General features: G+C 54.9%; 1 protein-coding gene across 1 annotated transcript; it reads left to right on the top strand.

Moving 5' to 3' along the window:
* The first annotated feature begins 106 nt into the window (after window positions 1–106).
* TGFB1 (transforming growth factor beta 1) lies at window positions 107–15,421 on the top strand. The gene is made up of 7 exons (XM_079800448.1): window positions 107–1,417; window positions 4,633–4,793; window positions 5,987–6,104; window positions 7,704–7,781; window positions 7,940–8,087; window positions 14,164–14,317; window positions 14,724–15,421. Exons 1-7 carry the CDS (start codon window positions 1,060–1,062, stop codon window positions 14,880–14,882), a joined length of 1,176 nt encoding a protein of 391 aa, XP_079656574.1. The 5' UTR covers window positions 107–1,059; the 3' UTR covers window positions 14,883–15,421.
* The last annotated feature ends 339 nt before the right edge of the window (window positions 15,422–15,760 follow it).

The raw sequence follows: 15,760 nt of genomic DNA, 5'->3' as shown, positions 1-15,760 counted from the left end.
GCCCGCCCCCTCCCGGGTGGCTTCAGGGACCCCCCTCGGAGCCCGCCCACGCGAGCTGAGGACTGCGGCCAGGCCCCCCCCGCTATTGCCCTCCCCCTGGGGGCCGCCCCCGCCCCGAGCGCTTCCTGGGTGGGGCCGGGGCGGCTTCAAAACCCCCCGCCCCTCTAGCCGGTCCTCGCCGCCGCCGCCCTTCGCGCCCCGGGCCGCCCCGCTCCCTCCTCCCGCGGCGGATCCTCTAGACAGCAAGGCCCCCGGCCGGGGGCAGGGGGGACGCCCCCTTAGGGGCACCCCCCCGGCTCGGAGCCACCCGCCGGGAGCGGAGGAAGGAGCAGCCCGAGGCCCCAGCGTCTGAGACGAGCCGCCCCCGCCGCCGCCGCCGCCGCCGCCGTGGGGAGGAGGGGGAGGAGGAGCGGGAGGAGGGACGGGCTGGTAGGGAGAAGAGGAAAAAAGTTTTGAGACTTTTCCGCTGCCGCTGGGAGCCGGAGGCGCGGGGACCGCTTGGCGCGACGCTGCCCAGCCAGGAGACAGGACTTGGGGATCCCAGATCGCCGCGCTGCCTCGGACGCTTGCTCCCTCCCTGCCCCCCCCCCCCACGGCGTCCCCTCAGGCACCCCGATTCCGGACCAGCCCTCAGGAAACGCAAACCCGACTCCCGCGGAGACTTGACCCAAGACCTCGGGCGCACCCCCTGCACGCTCCCCACCCCCAGCCTCTCTCCTGAGCCCCCGCGCGCCCCAGAACCCTCATCCTCCGGGACCCGGAGACCGAGCCTCTCAGACCTGTCTCAGCGTCCCCGTTCACGACCACCCACCTCCGGTACGAGATCGCTCCCATCTCGGCTTTTTCCGTAGGACAAACCAGCAGCCATTCACCAGGACTCCCTCCTCCCTGAGGACCTCAACTCTGCCCCCCTCCCACCCCCACTCACCCTCACACTCTCCTACCTTTCGTCGGAACACCCCGCCCCCCCACTCCCAGCCCCAGGAGGAGCGGGGCCTCCCTTTCCCCACAGCAGCCCGGCCCGCGCTCTCGGCCGTGCCGGGGGGCGCCGCCTCCCCCATGCCGCCCTCCGGGCTGCGGCTGCTGCTGCCGCTGCTGTTGCCGCTGCTGTGGCTGCTCGTGCTGACGCCGGGCCGGCCGGCCGCCGGACTGTCCACCTGCAAGACCATCGACATGGAGCTGGTGAAGCGGAAGCGCATTGAGGCCATCCGCGGCCAGATTCTGTCCAAGCTGCGGCTCGCCAGCCCCCCGAGCCAGGGGGACGTGCCGCCCGGGCCGCTGCCGGAGGCCGTGCTGGCCCTTTACAACAGCACCCGCGACCGGGTGGCCGGGGAGAGCGCCGAGCCCGAGCCCGAGCCCGAGGCGGACTACTACGCCAAGGAGGTCAACCGCGTGCTGACCCTGGACAACAACCACGGTGAGCTCCGAGCGGCGGGGGGCCCTGGCGGGGAGCCCCCCCGCCCCAGGGGATGCCGGCGTGCTGGGGTCCGGGAGGAAATTACTGGGGGAGGAAACTGGCTGGAGGGAGTGGACCTCGGGGGGCGCTGGGAACGCTGGAGGCCCCCCGCCTCCCCAGAGAGTAGGGTTGAGCTTCCTACCCACCCGGTGTCTGGTGTTGAGAGGCGCTAGTGAGCGCAGTGGACCTGTTCTGGAGGGCGACGGGGACATCGGGGGCCGTGGGGAAGCCCCCCAGTGGGAGAGAAACAACTGGGGGGAGGGCCCTAGAAAAAGACTTTACCTCCAGGGTGCACTGGAGTGCGGGGGTCTTGCGGTGGGGGCTGCAGAGAGGGAGCCCAGCCCGCTTGGGGAGATGCAAAGACCCCAGCCTGGGGCCAGGAGAGGCAGCGGGGGGTGCTGATGCGGAGCTCGGGGGTCCTGAGACGGGAAAACCCAAGGACAGAAAAGCTATAGGTGAAGGTGAGCTCCCCAGGGCCCTCAGCATGAAGTCCAACCTCGACACTCCAGGCCCTTTGGAGGCTCTAGGAAAATGGAGTGGGCCCGCGTGCAGAGGGTGCGAGGAGCGCGGGGTTGGGGGAGTGCAGAGAGGGGAGCGGCGAGGGGGTGAGAAATTCGTGGGGAGAAAGGGGCGCGAGGGAGGGGGGAGCTAGCGGGAGAGCTGGGACCCCAGGGGGTGCCAGGGATGCGCGGGGAGGTGCCCAGAGCGTTTCGCAGATGGACGTGCGGGGAGCCAGCCGGGCGAGGAGGCGAGCCCCCAGGAAGCCTGGAAGACGGGGTCGTGGGAAGGAGGGTTGCCGAGCGAGGGGAGACCAGCGTGGGAAAGGCGGGCCTGGGGAGGCGGGTGAAGGGGAGAGAAACGGTGCCTGCCGGGAGCAGCGAGCCCCCAAGCTGCGGGCTGGAAGGGAGTGGGCTGAGTGCGGAGCCGAGCCGCAGGGGGAGAGGTGGGTGGGTGCGATCCACAAGGTCGGGGCGAGGAGGTCCCTCGTGGGTGCCACGCGCGGGGGGAGGAGCTGCGCGTCCGGAAGGCGGGGTGGGGGGGGGAGGACCCCACAGAGCTAAAGGCTGAGAGTCTAGACCCCGCAGTGTCAGTTCCTCTCCGCGCGGCTGGGGAAACCCCCGCGTCCGGCCGCCTCGCCCGCCCTCCCTCTTCCCTTTCCTTCCCGTGCCCCGGGGGTGGGGAGCGCGCGGAGCCTGGGGCGAGATGAGGCAGGTCCGGTCCCCGCCCTCGCGGCGGCGGCGGCGCCTCCCGCCCTCTTCACCCCAGTTCCGGGCGGGACTACCGTGGGCCCGCCCCGTCGGCGCCCACGCGGGGACCCGGGGGTCCCAAGTGGCCCTGCGACTTGGGGCGGCCCCCCGCCTTTCACTTTCCCTCGTGGGGGGTGGACTCGTGGGTCCCCGGCCCATTCCTTTGCCCAGTTGTGGCTCCAGCCAAATAACGCCCATCCCCCCTCACATGTCCACCTCACCTTTTCCGTAATCGCTTCACCCTTTTTGTCGGGATTTAACGATGACACCTTCAATGCTCTCCCCCTGGCTCCCAAACCCTGTGTTCCTCTCCGTGTGTGTGTGTGTGTGTGTGTGTGTGTGTGTCTTCCTTCCATCTCTGTCTTTCCTTCTCTCCCTCATCATCTTCTTTTTTTTTTTTTAATATATTTCTTTATTGATTTCAGAGAGGAAGGGAGAAGGAGAGAGAGATAGAAACATCAATGATGAGAGAGAATCAGAATCATCGATCAGCTGCCTCCTGCACATCCCCTACTGGGGATCAAGCCCGCAACCCAGGCATGTGCCCTTGGCAGGAATCAAACCCGGGACCCCTCAGTCCGCAGGCTGACGCTCTATCCACTGAGCCAAGTCGGCTAGGGCTCCCTCATCTTCATTAGTCTCCATCTCTTGCCTCTACTTCTCCTCCACACCTCCTCCTACCTCTCCCGGTCTCTGGTCTCTGTGGTCTCTCCCTCCCTCCCTCTGTGGATCCCTGCCCCTTTCCCCTCTCCCTCCCTCCCTCCCTGACTCGCTTCCTCTGGGGGTTGCTGAGTAACCCCTGGGCCAAGATAGTGCTTATTTGCAGGAGGCAGGACTGGCCTGGCTGGAGTGGGGGTGAGTAGAGGATGGGGGCCCACAGAAGGGTTTTCCTCTGACATTTCTCAGAGCCTGTCTCTGTGTTTACCTCCCATTTATCCAGAGTTCCCTCAACCTCAACCCCAAACTTTTCCTAGTCTAGAAAACACTTGCTAATTTTCTCCCCCACTCCCAAGCCATTCCTACCTAGAATAAACTTTGCCTTTTCTAACCAGCTGAGGGAGGAAGCCATTGCTAGTAACAATAATAATAATAATAATATCACATTAGCTTAGGGGTTGTCTCTGGAAACTGTCTGCTTGAGTTTGAATCCCCATTCTGCGGCTTCCTAGCTATGTGACTTTGGGGCAAATTACTTGATCTCTTTGTGCCTCAGTTTTACTACCTAGAGAACGGGTATAATAATAGTATCTTCCTCATGGGATTATTGTGAAGTTTAAATGCCAAGTGCTTTGAATAGCATCCGGCAAATCGTGAGCCCTTTAACACACACGTTAGAGTGACTGCCCTGTGCAGACTCTGTGCCATGTGCTTTAGCTGCTTCGTCTCACTTCACACTCTCATCCTGCAATCCGTCCTTGCTTCACAGGTGAGAATCTGGCACAGGAATTCACTTGCTCAAAGTTACACCAGCACTTCAGTTAGGAGGCCCTGGGTAGGAAGGCAGGGAGCTTGATGTGGTTGCCATTTTCCGAAGAATAGCAGGAAACTGAGGCTCCGAGAAGGGATGTGACTTGCCAAGGTCACAGAGCTCAAAGGCAGCAGAGGCACGGTCTGCTCCAAATGCCCTTGACCCTACACTGCCACGTGACTTGCGTTTGAGGCTCCACGTACTGGGAAGATGTGAGCAAACAAAGCAGACACCTTTGGTGCCAGCCTGTATTGAGTGGGCACTTGACAGAGGATGGAAGAGGAGGGTTTGAGAGAGGAGGAAACAAACCCAGAGAGAGCAAGCCACTCACCCAAGGTCAGGGTCGGACTCCCACCCAGGGCTGTCAGCTCTGGAGCCCATGCTCTTCACCCTTGGGGTGCATCAGCTCCCCTGCCCCTGCCACGCCTCTGACATCCCCCTTCTCCACTCCTTCTGCCTAGAAATCTATAAGGCGTACAAGCACAACGCACACAGCATATATATGTTCTTCAACACGTCGGATCTCCGGGACGCCGTGCCTGAACCCCAGTTGCTCTCCCGAGCCGAGCTGCGCCTGCAGAGGCACAAGTTGAAAGTGGAGCAACACGTGGAGCTGTACCAGGTGGGGGCATGGGCCCGCCGGTGGGCCACTGGGCCATGGGTGACTGCAAGGGCCACGCAGACAGGCCGTGGAATCACAGGGCTCTTTAAAACTCCAGACTCCTAGCACCCTAGAAGGGTAACCACCTAGAAGGCTGGAATCTTAGCCGTCGGATTCTAGAACGCAGGTAGCTTGAAAGTTGAAATCTCTAGAACAGGTCAGGGCTCTGGACCTGCTCTGTCCCATAGGGAAGCCCCTAGTTACAGGTGGCCGTTTAAGTTTACTACAATTAAAAGCAAAAATTCAATTCCTCAGTCCCACTGGCCATATTTCAAGCAGCCGTAGCCACGTGTGGTTAGCGGCTATTTGGGACACCGCAGATCAAGAGCATTTCCGTGGTCACAGAGGGGTCTCTTGGATAGCTCTGTTCTAGAAAATTTGGAATCTCCAGGAAGATTGGGGCCTCTGGAAGAGGTGGGCGTCTCTAGAAGGTCAGGTGGCCTAGAATCCATGTCACGTGGAACTTTAGACCTGACGGTAGGTGGTAGACTCATACAACAAGGGAACTTTGTCTCACGTTAACTTCCTGGCATCTAGAGAACGCAACTTTATGCTGCCACTCCTGGAGGGTTCTGTCCAGAACCAGGGATCATTCCACAGGAGAGCAGTGCCTGCAGCTTCTAGGTTTATGGCACATCAGACTCCTGGACTTGCGGAACGTTAGTCTCTTAGAACGTCTTGGGCTCATTGACTGTAATTCCTGGGATGCCGTCAAACCCTGGAGTTGTAGGATGACTTCGAACCTAAGCCCCTAGAAAGTTATAGACTCAGAACTGAGGGTGCCAGATGTGCAGAAATGTATGCTGAGTGAAGCCCAGGATTCTGCAGGAAAAGCTGAGCAGTGGGCTGTCCAAGCTCACAGGGGCCTGACATCTCACCAGCAAGGAAACTGAAGCCCCGAGAGAGAAAAGAATTTCCTCGGCTCCAAAGAGGATCGGGGCCCGAGGCTGAGCAGCTTGGGTGCCTGGACCCCCAGCCTGGAGCTCGCTGTGGCCCAGGTGGTTCCTGTGGGTCCCCAGGGCGTGGGTGTCTGGGAGGGGACTGTCCAAAGGCCCGTTTAGAGGAGCAGATGGGGTGGGGGTGCGGGCAGCGGATGTGAAGGTGCATGGCAGCATCGACCCACCGTCTCTCTCCTCCCATTCGTCATCCCCCAGAAATACAACAACAATTCCTGGCGCTACCTCAGCAACCAGCTGCTGTCCCCCAGCGACACGCCCGAGTGGCTGTCCTTTGAGGTCACTGGAGTCGTGCGGCAGTGGCTGAGCCTCAGAGGTGAGGACCACTTATCTGCCCCACCCTGTTTTGCAAATGGGGTCGACCCCATTGTCCTGCAACTACTCTCTGCCTAGCACACACACCACCTCCCACCCTCCCCGCCCTGTGTTGGTGCCAAAGAGCCGAGGCCTGGCCCTCCTCCCAGACACTCAAACCTGAGTGATGAATGGTTTAATCCATTTCCTGAGCACCGGCCCTGTGCTGGGTGATTCTGGGGACACAGCGGTGATAACAACAACTCCATCCTTGCCCTCACAGAGCTCATGGTCCATTGTTGGGGTGGGGGAAGAGGATGGAAGTCCTGTACATCAAGCAGTAATGACCCAGCGTGGGCGAGCCTAGAGTGGGGAGCCCGGAGGAGGTGGCTGCACAGTCTGGGATCCAGGAGGGCTTCCTGGAGGGGGGAGGGGACAGCAGAGCCAGCGTCTGAGGGATGAGTGGAACCAGCCCAGGAAAGAAGGAGGGCAAGACTGTTGGAGGCAGGGGGACAGGATATGCAAAGGCCTTTGTTCGGGGGAGAGCCTGGCACATGCACTCTGTCTGGAAGAAGATGGCCTCTGTGCTGTCCCAGCGGAGCCCACAGCGTCCACCTCTCCCTCTTATTCATGCCTCCAGTCAGTAAATGCTGGCAGGTGCCTGCTCTGTGCCTGGCCCTGGGTGGTGGTGCAAGGGAGACCGTGGCAACCGAGCAGACTTCTGGGCGCCGTCCTCACCATTACTTCCAGACGCCGAGGAGGTCTCGCCAAAGCCCTAGCAGGCAGTGATGACTAGAATGATCAGGGCCGGGAGAGGGGAGCCCAGAGCAGATCACCAAACCCATCTGGAGGAGGTGGTCCGGGAGGGCTTCCCGAGGGTAAGGGTGAATGTGTTGAGACTCATGGGGTAAGTGGTGGTTTGGCCAGATGAAAAGATGGGGGTTAGGGAGCAGGTGGGCGTTGGGAGGAGTGTCTGGGGCCATTGGTCGTTATTGGAGCCCAGAGCACTCAGTACAGGGTCCAGCACATAGTAGGAGCTTAGAGAATCCACTCATTCATTCAAAGAAGCCTTTCTCCCAGCCCTGCCTTTGCCCACTTGGGACAAGTCACCTCTTCTCTGTGTGCGTGGGCCCCCTCTTCTGGGAAATGGTGACTTTGGTGAGGGCTAAAGGAGATACTGCCCACAGAGCTTTAGAACATGCCTGGCACCCAGTGTGCCCTCCGGCACTCAGTAGGGGTTTGTTTTTTATCCTTGCAGGCCAGGCCCTGCAGGGAACTAGAAAGCCAGGATCCCTGCCCCCATGCATCCTGCTCTCCACTGAGAACAATGAGGGAAATAAATAGCCAAATACCAGGGACCCAGAGGGTCAGTGCTGTGGGGAAAATGAAGTGGTGTTACAGTGGGACTGGGGCCTGCATCCCAGAGGGCCTCTTGGAGGAGGTGACATTTGAGCTGAGACCTGAAGGTGGAGGGAGAGGCAGCAGGGCAGAGAGCTGCAGCAGGAGGGTCAGGAGGGTGCAGTGAGAGGGCAGCTGGCTTGCGCCTTCCTGCCTCCCCTCCCCCCCGGGGCTGGGTGAGCCACACCCTCACACTGTGGCTCCCCGCTCCTCGTGCTCACAGATGAAATCAAGGGCTTTCGCCTCAGTGCCCACTGCTCCTGTGAAAGCAAAGATGACACACTCCACGTGGAAATCAACGGTGAGGCCCACCCTTCTGTCTCGGTGCCATGTGCTGTGTGTGTGTGTGTGTGTGTGTGTGTGTGTGTCCCCTCCTCGCCCTGCCCATCCCCCATTCACCACCTGAGAGTGTGTGTATGTCTCCCCACCCCTCACCCCCTGACTCCCAAACTAAAACAGGAATCAGTATTGACCGCCGGGGTGACCTGGCCACCATTCATGGCAGAAACCGGCCCTTCCTGCTTCTCATGGCCACCCCGCTGGAGAGAGCCCAGCACCTGCACAGCCCCCGGCACCGCCGAGCCCTGGACACCAACTACTGCTTCAGGTGAAAACAGGCCTTCCAGCCTGGGAGGCCTGGCCAGTGCTGCAGGGCGGGCACCTGGCTGGGACTAGACGCGGGCTAGTATCTCCTTCAGCCTGGAAAGCTCTGGGGATGAGGTTTGAGTCCTAGAATGCAGGGATGTGTGACCTGGGAGGCCTAGGATGTTGAGATCGGGTTGTTTTCTTGCCGGTGTGTGGGAATCAGAGGCTATTAGAAGGTTGGAACACCAAGAACGTGGGGATTCAGTCTTTGAAATTATTGGCGGGTTGGGATCCTAGAGTGTTCGGATTCTAGGATGCTAGAACTCAGTGTTAGTTATTGAAATCTGACAGTGTTGGGCTCAAGGAGTGTTGGGATCCTAGAATCTGGGAATTCAGAATTGGGAGGTTGCCCTCGTTGGATTCCTGTCTATTGACAGATTGACGTCCCCAGTGCTGGCAGATTGCAAGCCTCAAATCTTGGGCTCGGAAGGATCAAATCCTGTGTTAAAACGTTAGCCTTCACAAATGGCATCTGGAGAGAGCCGGAATATTGGTACCCTGGAGTCCTGGGCTTGGTGCCCGCGTGTTGCCTTCTCTGAAGGCTGGGATCTTAGACAGTGGCAGCTTGGCCCTCTTGAGTGATGATGGGCTCAGAACTTTGGAATGTTGGAATGCGGTAGTGAAATATTGGAATTCAAGAATGCCAAGATCCTCGAGAGTTGGAATGTGGAACTCCTAGAAAGTTGGAAATGCTGTTGGAGTGTGAGTGTCTTGAAGGTGCTGGTGTCCTGTAGTCCAGGAAAGTGGAAAACTTGGATTTCTAGAATGTTAAAATTCAGAGTTAGAATGTTGAGAATTTAGAATTATAATCTGATCCTGTCCCTCCCATGCTTAATATATTAAAATATACATATATATTTAAATACATATATTTTTATTGATTTCAGAGGGGGAAGGAGAGAGATAGAAACATCAATGATGAGAGATAATCATTGATCGGCTGCCTCCTGCATGCCTTGTACTGGGGATCGAGCCTGCAATCCTGACCTCCTGGTTCATAGGTAGATGCTCAACCACTGAGCTACACTGGCCTCTGCTTAATGTTTTGATGGCGCCTCTGGGGCTTTGTCCTAGGCTAGTCCCCAGCTGGAAAGCCAGCTCTTCTCCCAAGTTCCTTGCAGATCTTACCCTCAGCCCAGCAACTCTGTGAATGAACGAACAGATGAGGTCTTGAGTGCCAACAGCTAATAACATTACAAAGAAAGGCAGGCAGCCACGTAAGCCTCCATTGAGAGGGACACAATGTCACCTAGGAAGTCATGCCAAAAAAAAAAAATTGAACCTGAAGTTGATCAAGATGGCTGCCAACTTCCAGTTTTCTAGAAATATAGGGATAGTGGAGCATGTTAAACACCACCACAGGCATGCAGTCAGCAACATCTAGATTGTGGGAATCTGACTTAGTTTCTTCAACACATACAATGCAAGGGTGGGAAATAAAGAGATGGTTCTGTAGATTTAAAAGAACAATCTTTTTTTTAAAAAAATATATTTTATTGATTTTTTACAGAGAGGAAGAGAGAGGGATAGAGAGTTAGAAACATCGATGAGAGAGAAACATCGATCAGCTGCCTCCTGCACACCCTCTACTGGGGATGTGCCCGCAACCAAGGTATATGCCCTTGACCGGAATCGAACCTAGGACCTTTCAGTCCTCAGGCCGACGCTCTATCCACTGAGCCAAACCGGTTTCGGCTAAAAGAACAATCTTAAGAGATACATAAACCAAGAGCAATGTGTAAACCTTATTTGGATCTTAATTTGTGCAGACTTAAAAAAAAAAAAGATGTTTATGAGACAGTTGGGGAAATACGAACTCTAACTAGATATCTGATGATACTAAGGAATTATTAATTTTTCTATGTGGTGTTGTGGTTGTGTTTTAAAATAGTCCTGCATTTCTTGGAGATACATATAGAAATATTTATGGGTGTAGTGATATGGGGAGAGGAAGTGGTAGAGGTAGAGATACAGTGAAGCTGGCCATGACTTGCTAAATGTTGAAGCTGGGTGATGGAGACATGAGGGTTCAAAAAAAATATTCTCTGCTTTTGTGTAGGTTTGAGGTTCAAACACCATCTTCTTGTTCTTAGCTCAAACACCATCTCCACTGGGAAGCTTCCCTGACCCTTCCTTCCCCAGCGTCCACGTGGGGCCCTGGGTTTCTTTTACTCCTCAGGCCCTGTTGGGTCCTTTTGGGCTGGCTGGATGAGAGAGCTCTGTAAGGGCCCCGGCTGTGTGTGTAACAGGGCCCGGAAGGCAGCAGGCCCTGAAGGGTAAGCGCCTCAGGGCCCCGTGGAGGGCTTGTTAAATCTGGCCTGCTACCCCTCAGCTCCCACCCCCCGTTTCTGGTTCAGGAGGTCTGGGGTGGGGCCTCAGAACTTGCATTCCCCACAAGTTCCTGGTGATCCTGCTGCTGATCAATATCTAATAAGTAAAAGAGCAGGTGGCTATAAGTTCTAAGAAGGAAAATAAATCAGATGAAAGGGACAGAAAGAAAGAGATATTGGAGAGTATTTTTCCTATTCTGATTTTTATTATGAAAATTTCACATGGAGAATGGCTGAGTTGGATAATAGAATCACAGACTCTTCAGATCTTCGCCCTCAGAACACATCAGATCTGGAACACAAAGTAGAGATTATTCTGGACAGTGACTCTTCCACTTTTGTGAGTGTAGGACCCCACCGAGAAGCCAGAGGCCAGGCACCTTTCCTCCCAGAAGTGTGTGCATACATACACATCTCTGTGCATATGGTTTGGGGGGCTCAGGACCCTCCCTGAGCCCACACACAGACTTCCTGATACCTCTTTGGCCCTCAGGTCATCAACACTTTGTTTGATCCAACATTGCCCCATCTTTGATGGGGAAACTGAGTCCTCACCAGACTGTGGAGGGACCGGCAGAGCTCAGGGGTCTCAGCTCCCTGACTCCCTTCTTAGGGCTCTGTGGCTGGTGGCAAGTTCTTGCCCCAGGAGACCCTGTGTCATCGCTCCTTTGCCCTCTGCTCGAGCTGACATGGTTGTGCTGGGCAGATGAGGCCACAAGCTCTGGGTGGCATAGAGTCAGCTGCGAACCTGGCCTCAAGCTCCACCCCTAACATACTGTATGTGAGCAGGCAACATCCTTCTCTGAGGCTGGTTTTCATCCGTCAAATGGGAATAATAATAAAACCTGCCTCGCAGGGTTTTGAAATGAATTGATGAGTTCTCTATTGATTACTATTTGAATGGGTAAATACATGCACTTGGACCAAACCGAGAAAGGATCTCAGACACCCTCCAGCTCTAACCCCCAACCTCTCGCTGAAGAGGCAGCCACTTTTATTATATTTGTGTCTCCTTCCAAAGAGTATCTACATGAGACACTTACATATAGCCATATACTAAATTTTTTAAAAATATATTTTATTGATTTTTTACAGAGAGGAAGGGAGAGGGATAGAGAGTTAAAAACATCAATGAGAGAGAAACATCGCTCAGCTGCCTCCTGCACACCCCCTACTGGGGATGTGCCCGCAACCAAGGTACATGCCCTTGACTGGAATCGAACCTGGGACCTTTCAGTCCGTAGGCCGACGCTCTATCCACTGAGCCAAACCGGTTTTGGCGATTAATTTATTTTGTCCAAATGATAGAGTCTTATATTTGAGGGGAGTGAAGGGACTACATTTTCTTTCCATTTCTCTTCTGATTCTAGAAGTTAACACATATCCACTGTTAAGAATTTGGAAAGGATAAAGACTGTTGTCCATCATACTAAATATAAATGCCATAGAAATATAAATATAAAAGATATTACTTAGTATACCACATACAAAAGGTCATCATCAACATTTCAATAAATTTCCTTCCAGTTGCTTTATGCCAAACAAAATTTGGATTATACTGTACCTGTAGCTTTGCATAGTGCTTCTTTCACATGTTATAAACATGGAATATAAAGATCTTGTCTGCCCATGAGTCAAGTTTTTTAGCCAAGCTCTCTGTCCATCTCAGCCATGGCCCCAGGGGTCTGCACATTTAGTGCCCAGGTCCTTTCAAACAAGCAGAAGCCTGGGCCCCGACTTGGGAGGACTGGCCTTTGGATCTGAACATGGGACAGAGATCATGAATCCAGAACGGTAGCATCTTATACACCACTATTCACCAATGAGCTTAAAAAAATTTTTTTAAATTTATTTCAGAGAGGAAGGGAGAGGGAAAGAGAGATAGAAACATTAATGATGAGAGAGAATCATTGATCGGCTGCCTCCTGCATGTCCCCTACTGGGGATCAAGCCTACAACCCGGGCATGTGCCCTTGACTGGAATCGAACCTGGGATCCTTCAGTCTGCAGGCTGATGCTCTGTCCACTGAGCAATACCAACCAGGGCTCCAATGTGCTTTTTAAAAACCTAACACATTGAACAATTAATTTATACATCCAATATTTGCAGAGTACCTACTGTGTGCCTTGCACTGTAGAGATACATTAGGAGATAAAACAGACAAAAAGTCCTGTCCTCAGCCCTAACCGGTTTGGCTCAGTGGATAGAGCGTCGGCCTGCGGACTGAAAGGTCCCAGGTTCGATTCCGGTCAAGGGCATGTACCTTGGTTGCGGGCACATCCCCAGTAGGAGGTGTGCAGGAGGCAGCTGATGGATGTTTCTCTCTCATCGATGTTTCTAGCTCTCTATCTCTCTCCCTTCCTCTCTGTAAAAAATCAATAAAATATATTTAAAAAAAAAAAGTCTTGTCCTCAGAGGAAGGCAGATAATGAACAGATAAATCAATATCTAATAAATAAAAGAGCAGGTGGCTATAAGTTCTAAGAAGGAAAATAAATCAGATGAAAGGGACAGAAAGAAAGAGATATTGGAGAGTATTTTTCCTATTCTGATTTTTATTATGAAAATTTCAAATGTATATAAAAGCAACCAGGATAGTATAATGAGCTCTTCCCAGCTTCCACAGGTTTTAAGATTTTGTCCCACTTCAGACAGAGGCATTTTTCATATTTTCTTGCATACCTGCAATGCTGTTGTTACACTGAATGGAACTGTCTTTTGGATTGGTATTTGGGGTAGGATGGTCCAGCAAGGACTCTCTAAAGAGATGACATTAGCCCTGGCTGGTGCAAGAGGCAGCCGATCAATGATTCTCTCTCATCATTGATGTTTCCATCTCTCTCCCCCTCTTCCTTCCTCTCTGAAATCAATTAAACATAAAAATAAAAAAAATAAAAAGAGATGATGTTGATTTGTTTAACTATTTATTGAGCACCCACTGCATGCCAGGCAGTGTTTTGGATTGAGGCTCCCTGAGTGAAGGACATGTAAGCATCAATTAAAGGAAGTAAAGAAATAAGCTGCAGCAGAAATTTGTGTGAATAGCAAGCCAGGCAGAGACGACAGCAAGTGCACAGGCCCTGAGGTAGGACTGTCCGAGGAACAGTGAGTGAAAATGGAGAGGGAGTTGAGATTAGCCAAATCCAGTCGTGCCTGGTGGTTCCTGGTGAGGACGTCTGGCCTCTGTCCTTAGCGAAGGGGGCCATGCTCAGAGCGGAAGAGCAACATGACAGTCTCTAGCATTTGGCCCCAGAGGACAGGGGTCTCTGTCTGTTTTGTTTGTCCTGAGCCCCTGTAGATCCCAGGGCAGCTCACACTAATTCAGTAAACAGTTGTTGCACAGGTAGAACGGACCAGTAGACATGGAGCTGCACTGCTTTGTGTTCCAGTGTATGGATGTGCCGAGGTTTATTAGCTGTCCCCTGTGGACTGGCTTCGTACAGGCTTGTTTTGAGCACCGCACGAGACACTGCTTATTATGTTGCTCTTAGCACAGTGCTTGGCTATCAGTGTTGGCGATGATCAGTATTATGACTGTTGGCTATTGTTGTCACAGTGGGTGCAAGGGAGACCAAGATGGAGATGGTGGTGGGGCAGAGTGACACACACACACACACACACACACACAGGAGGAGGGGCATGGCTAGCCCTTGCAGGCCCCTCTGTTGACCTGACCTGGATTCCTCACCCCGTGTCCCTGCCCGCAGCTCCACGGAGAAAAACTGCTGTGTGCGGCAGCTCTACATAGACTTCCGCAAGGATCTGGGCTGGAAGTGGATCCACGAGCCCAAGGGCTACCACGCCAACTTCTGCCTGGGGCCCTGCCCGTACATTTGGAGCCTGGACACGCAGTACAGCAAGGTGAGTGTGGCCCCGGGACTGAGGGAGGGAGGGAGGGAGGTACACTCAGAGGTGAAGCGAGGGAAGGAGAAACAGACAGACAGACTGGAGGAGAGGGTGATAAAGAGATGGGAGAGAAGCTAGAGACCGGGTGTGCACAGTTAGAGACCAGGCATATGGGGAGACCCACGGGACGGAGTAGCTGGGAAGGAGAAAGAGAAACCGAGAGATGAGACAGAATGAAAAAGGCAGGAAGGCACAGGTTGATACACAGAGCCAAGGAGATGGAAGGAGAAAGAATGACTGAGATACACATCAAGAGTGGGACATGTGGAGAGGCAGAGATTGAGACCTAACGGGTGAGAAGAGGTGTAGGGAGCCGGGAGCAATCTGACCCCCTGCCCTGACCCCGCCCGTCCGCCCGCAGGTCCTGGCCCTTTACAACCAGCACAACCCCGGCGCGTCGGCGGCGCCGTGCTGCGTGCCGCAGGCGCTGGAGCCCCTGCCTATCGTGTACTACGTGGGCCGCAAGCCCAAGGTGGAGCAGCTGTCCAACATGATCGTGCGCTCCTGCAAGTGCAGCTGAGCCCCCTCCCTCCCGCCCTGCCCCACCCCGCCCCGGCAGGCCCGGCCCCGCCTCCCCTGCCCCCGCCCGTCGCGCTGGGCTGTACGTATTTAAGGACACCGGCCCCCCCTTCTCCCCGCCAAGCCCACCTCGGGGCCCATTAAAGGTGGAGAGAGGACTGGGGTCTCAGTGTCGTTGGCCTGACAGGGTCTCTCTACCGATGTTCCTGGGCTCCCGCGCCACCTGCCGCTCCTGTCTCTTCACCTTTCCTTTGCCCCTCCTCACCACTTACCGAGCACTTACGGTCCAGGTACTCCTGGTCAGCACGAGACTTATTTATTGAGCACTTGGGGCCTTGTTCTAAGTGCATTATGTTAATCAGCTCACTCAACCACCATCCCAAAGCTCCGAGGTACTGGGGGTTCTAGTAACGCCCGCTTTAAAGGTGAGGAAACTCAAGCCCACCAGGAACCTCCTTCCCGGGAAGAGACCCGCATTGTAAATGGCACGAAGGCAGGAAAACGGGATGGGGTGAGAGATGGGAGAGGGAGGATTTCTTGGAGGAGGGAGCTTTTGGGACCTGAAGGCAGCTTAGGGAAGGAAGAGGGGGCGAGTGTTCTGGGGAGGACAGAAGGAAAGGCCCGGAAGTGAGGATAAACTTGGGGTGAGGGAGGGAGGAACAAGGCCCGTGTGGTTGGAAGGGAGGGGGCAAGGGGCAGGGTGTTGGGAGCTGAGTCAGAAGGTAACCCTCTCAGGCCAGAGAGTGATAATCCTCCATTGCCAGGTACGAACCTCCCAGCTCACTGCCTTCTCCCCACAGCGCAGCAGAGCAGGGGTTGGCCAACTGCAGCCTGCAGGCAAATTCTGACCTGCGGCCTGTTTCTGTAAATAAAGTTTTG

This window comes from Cnephaeus nilssonii (assembly GCF_951640355.1).
Source record: "Cnephaeus nilssonii genome assembly, chromosome: 20".
NCBI classification, from domain to species: Eukaryota; Metazoa; Chordata; class Mammalia; order Chiroptera; family Vespertilionidae; genus Cnephaeus; species Cnephaeus nilssonii.
Note: the sequence above shows the minus strand (reverse complement) of the source record. Positions and strands in the feature narration are given on the sequence as shown.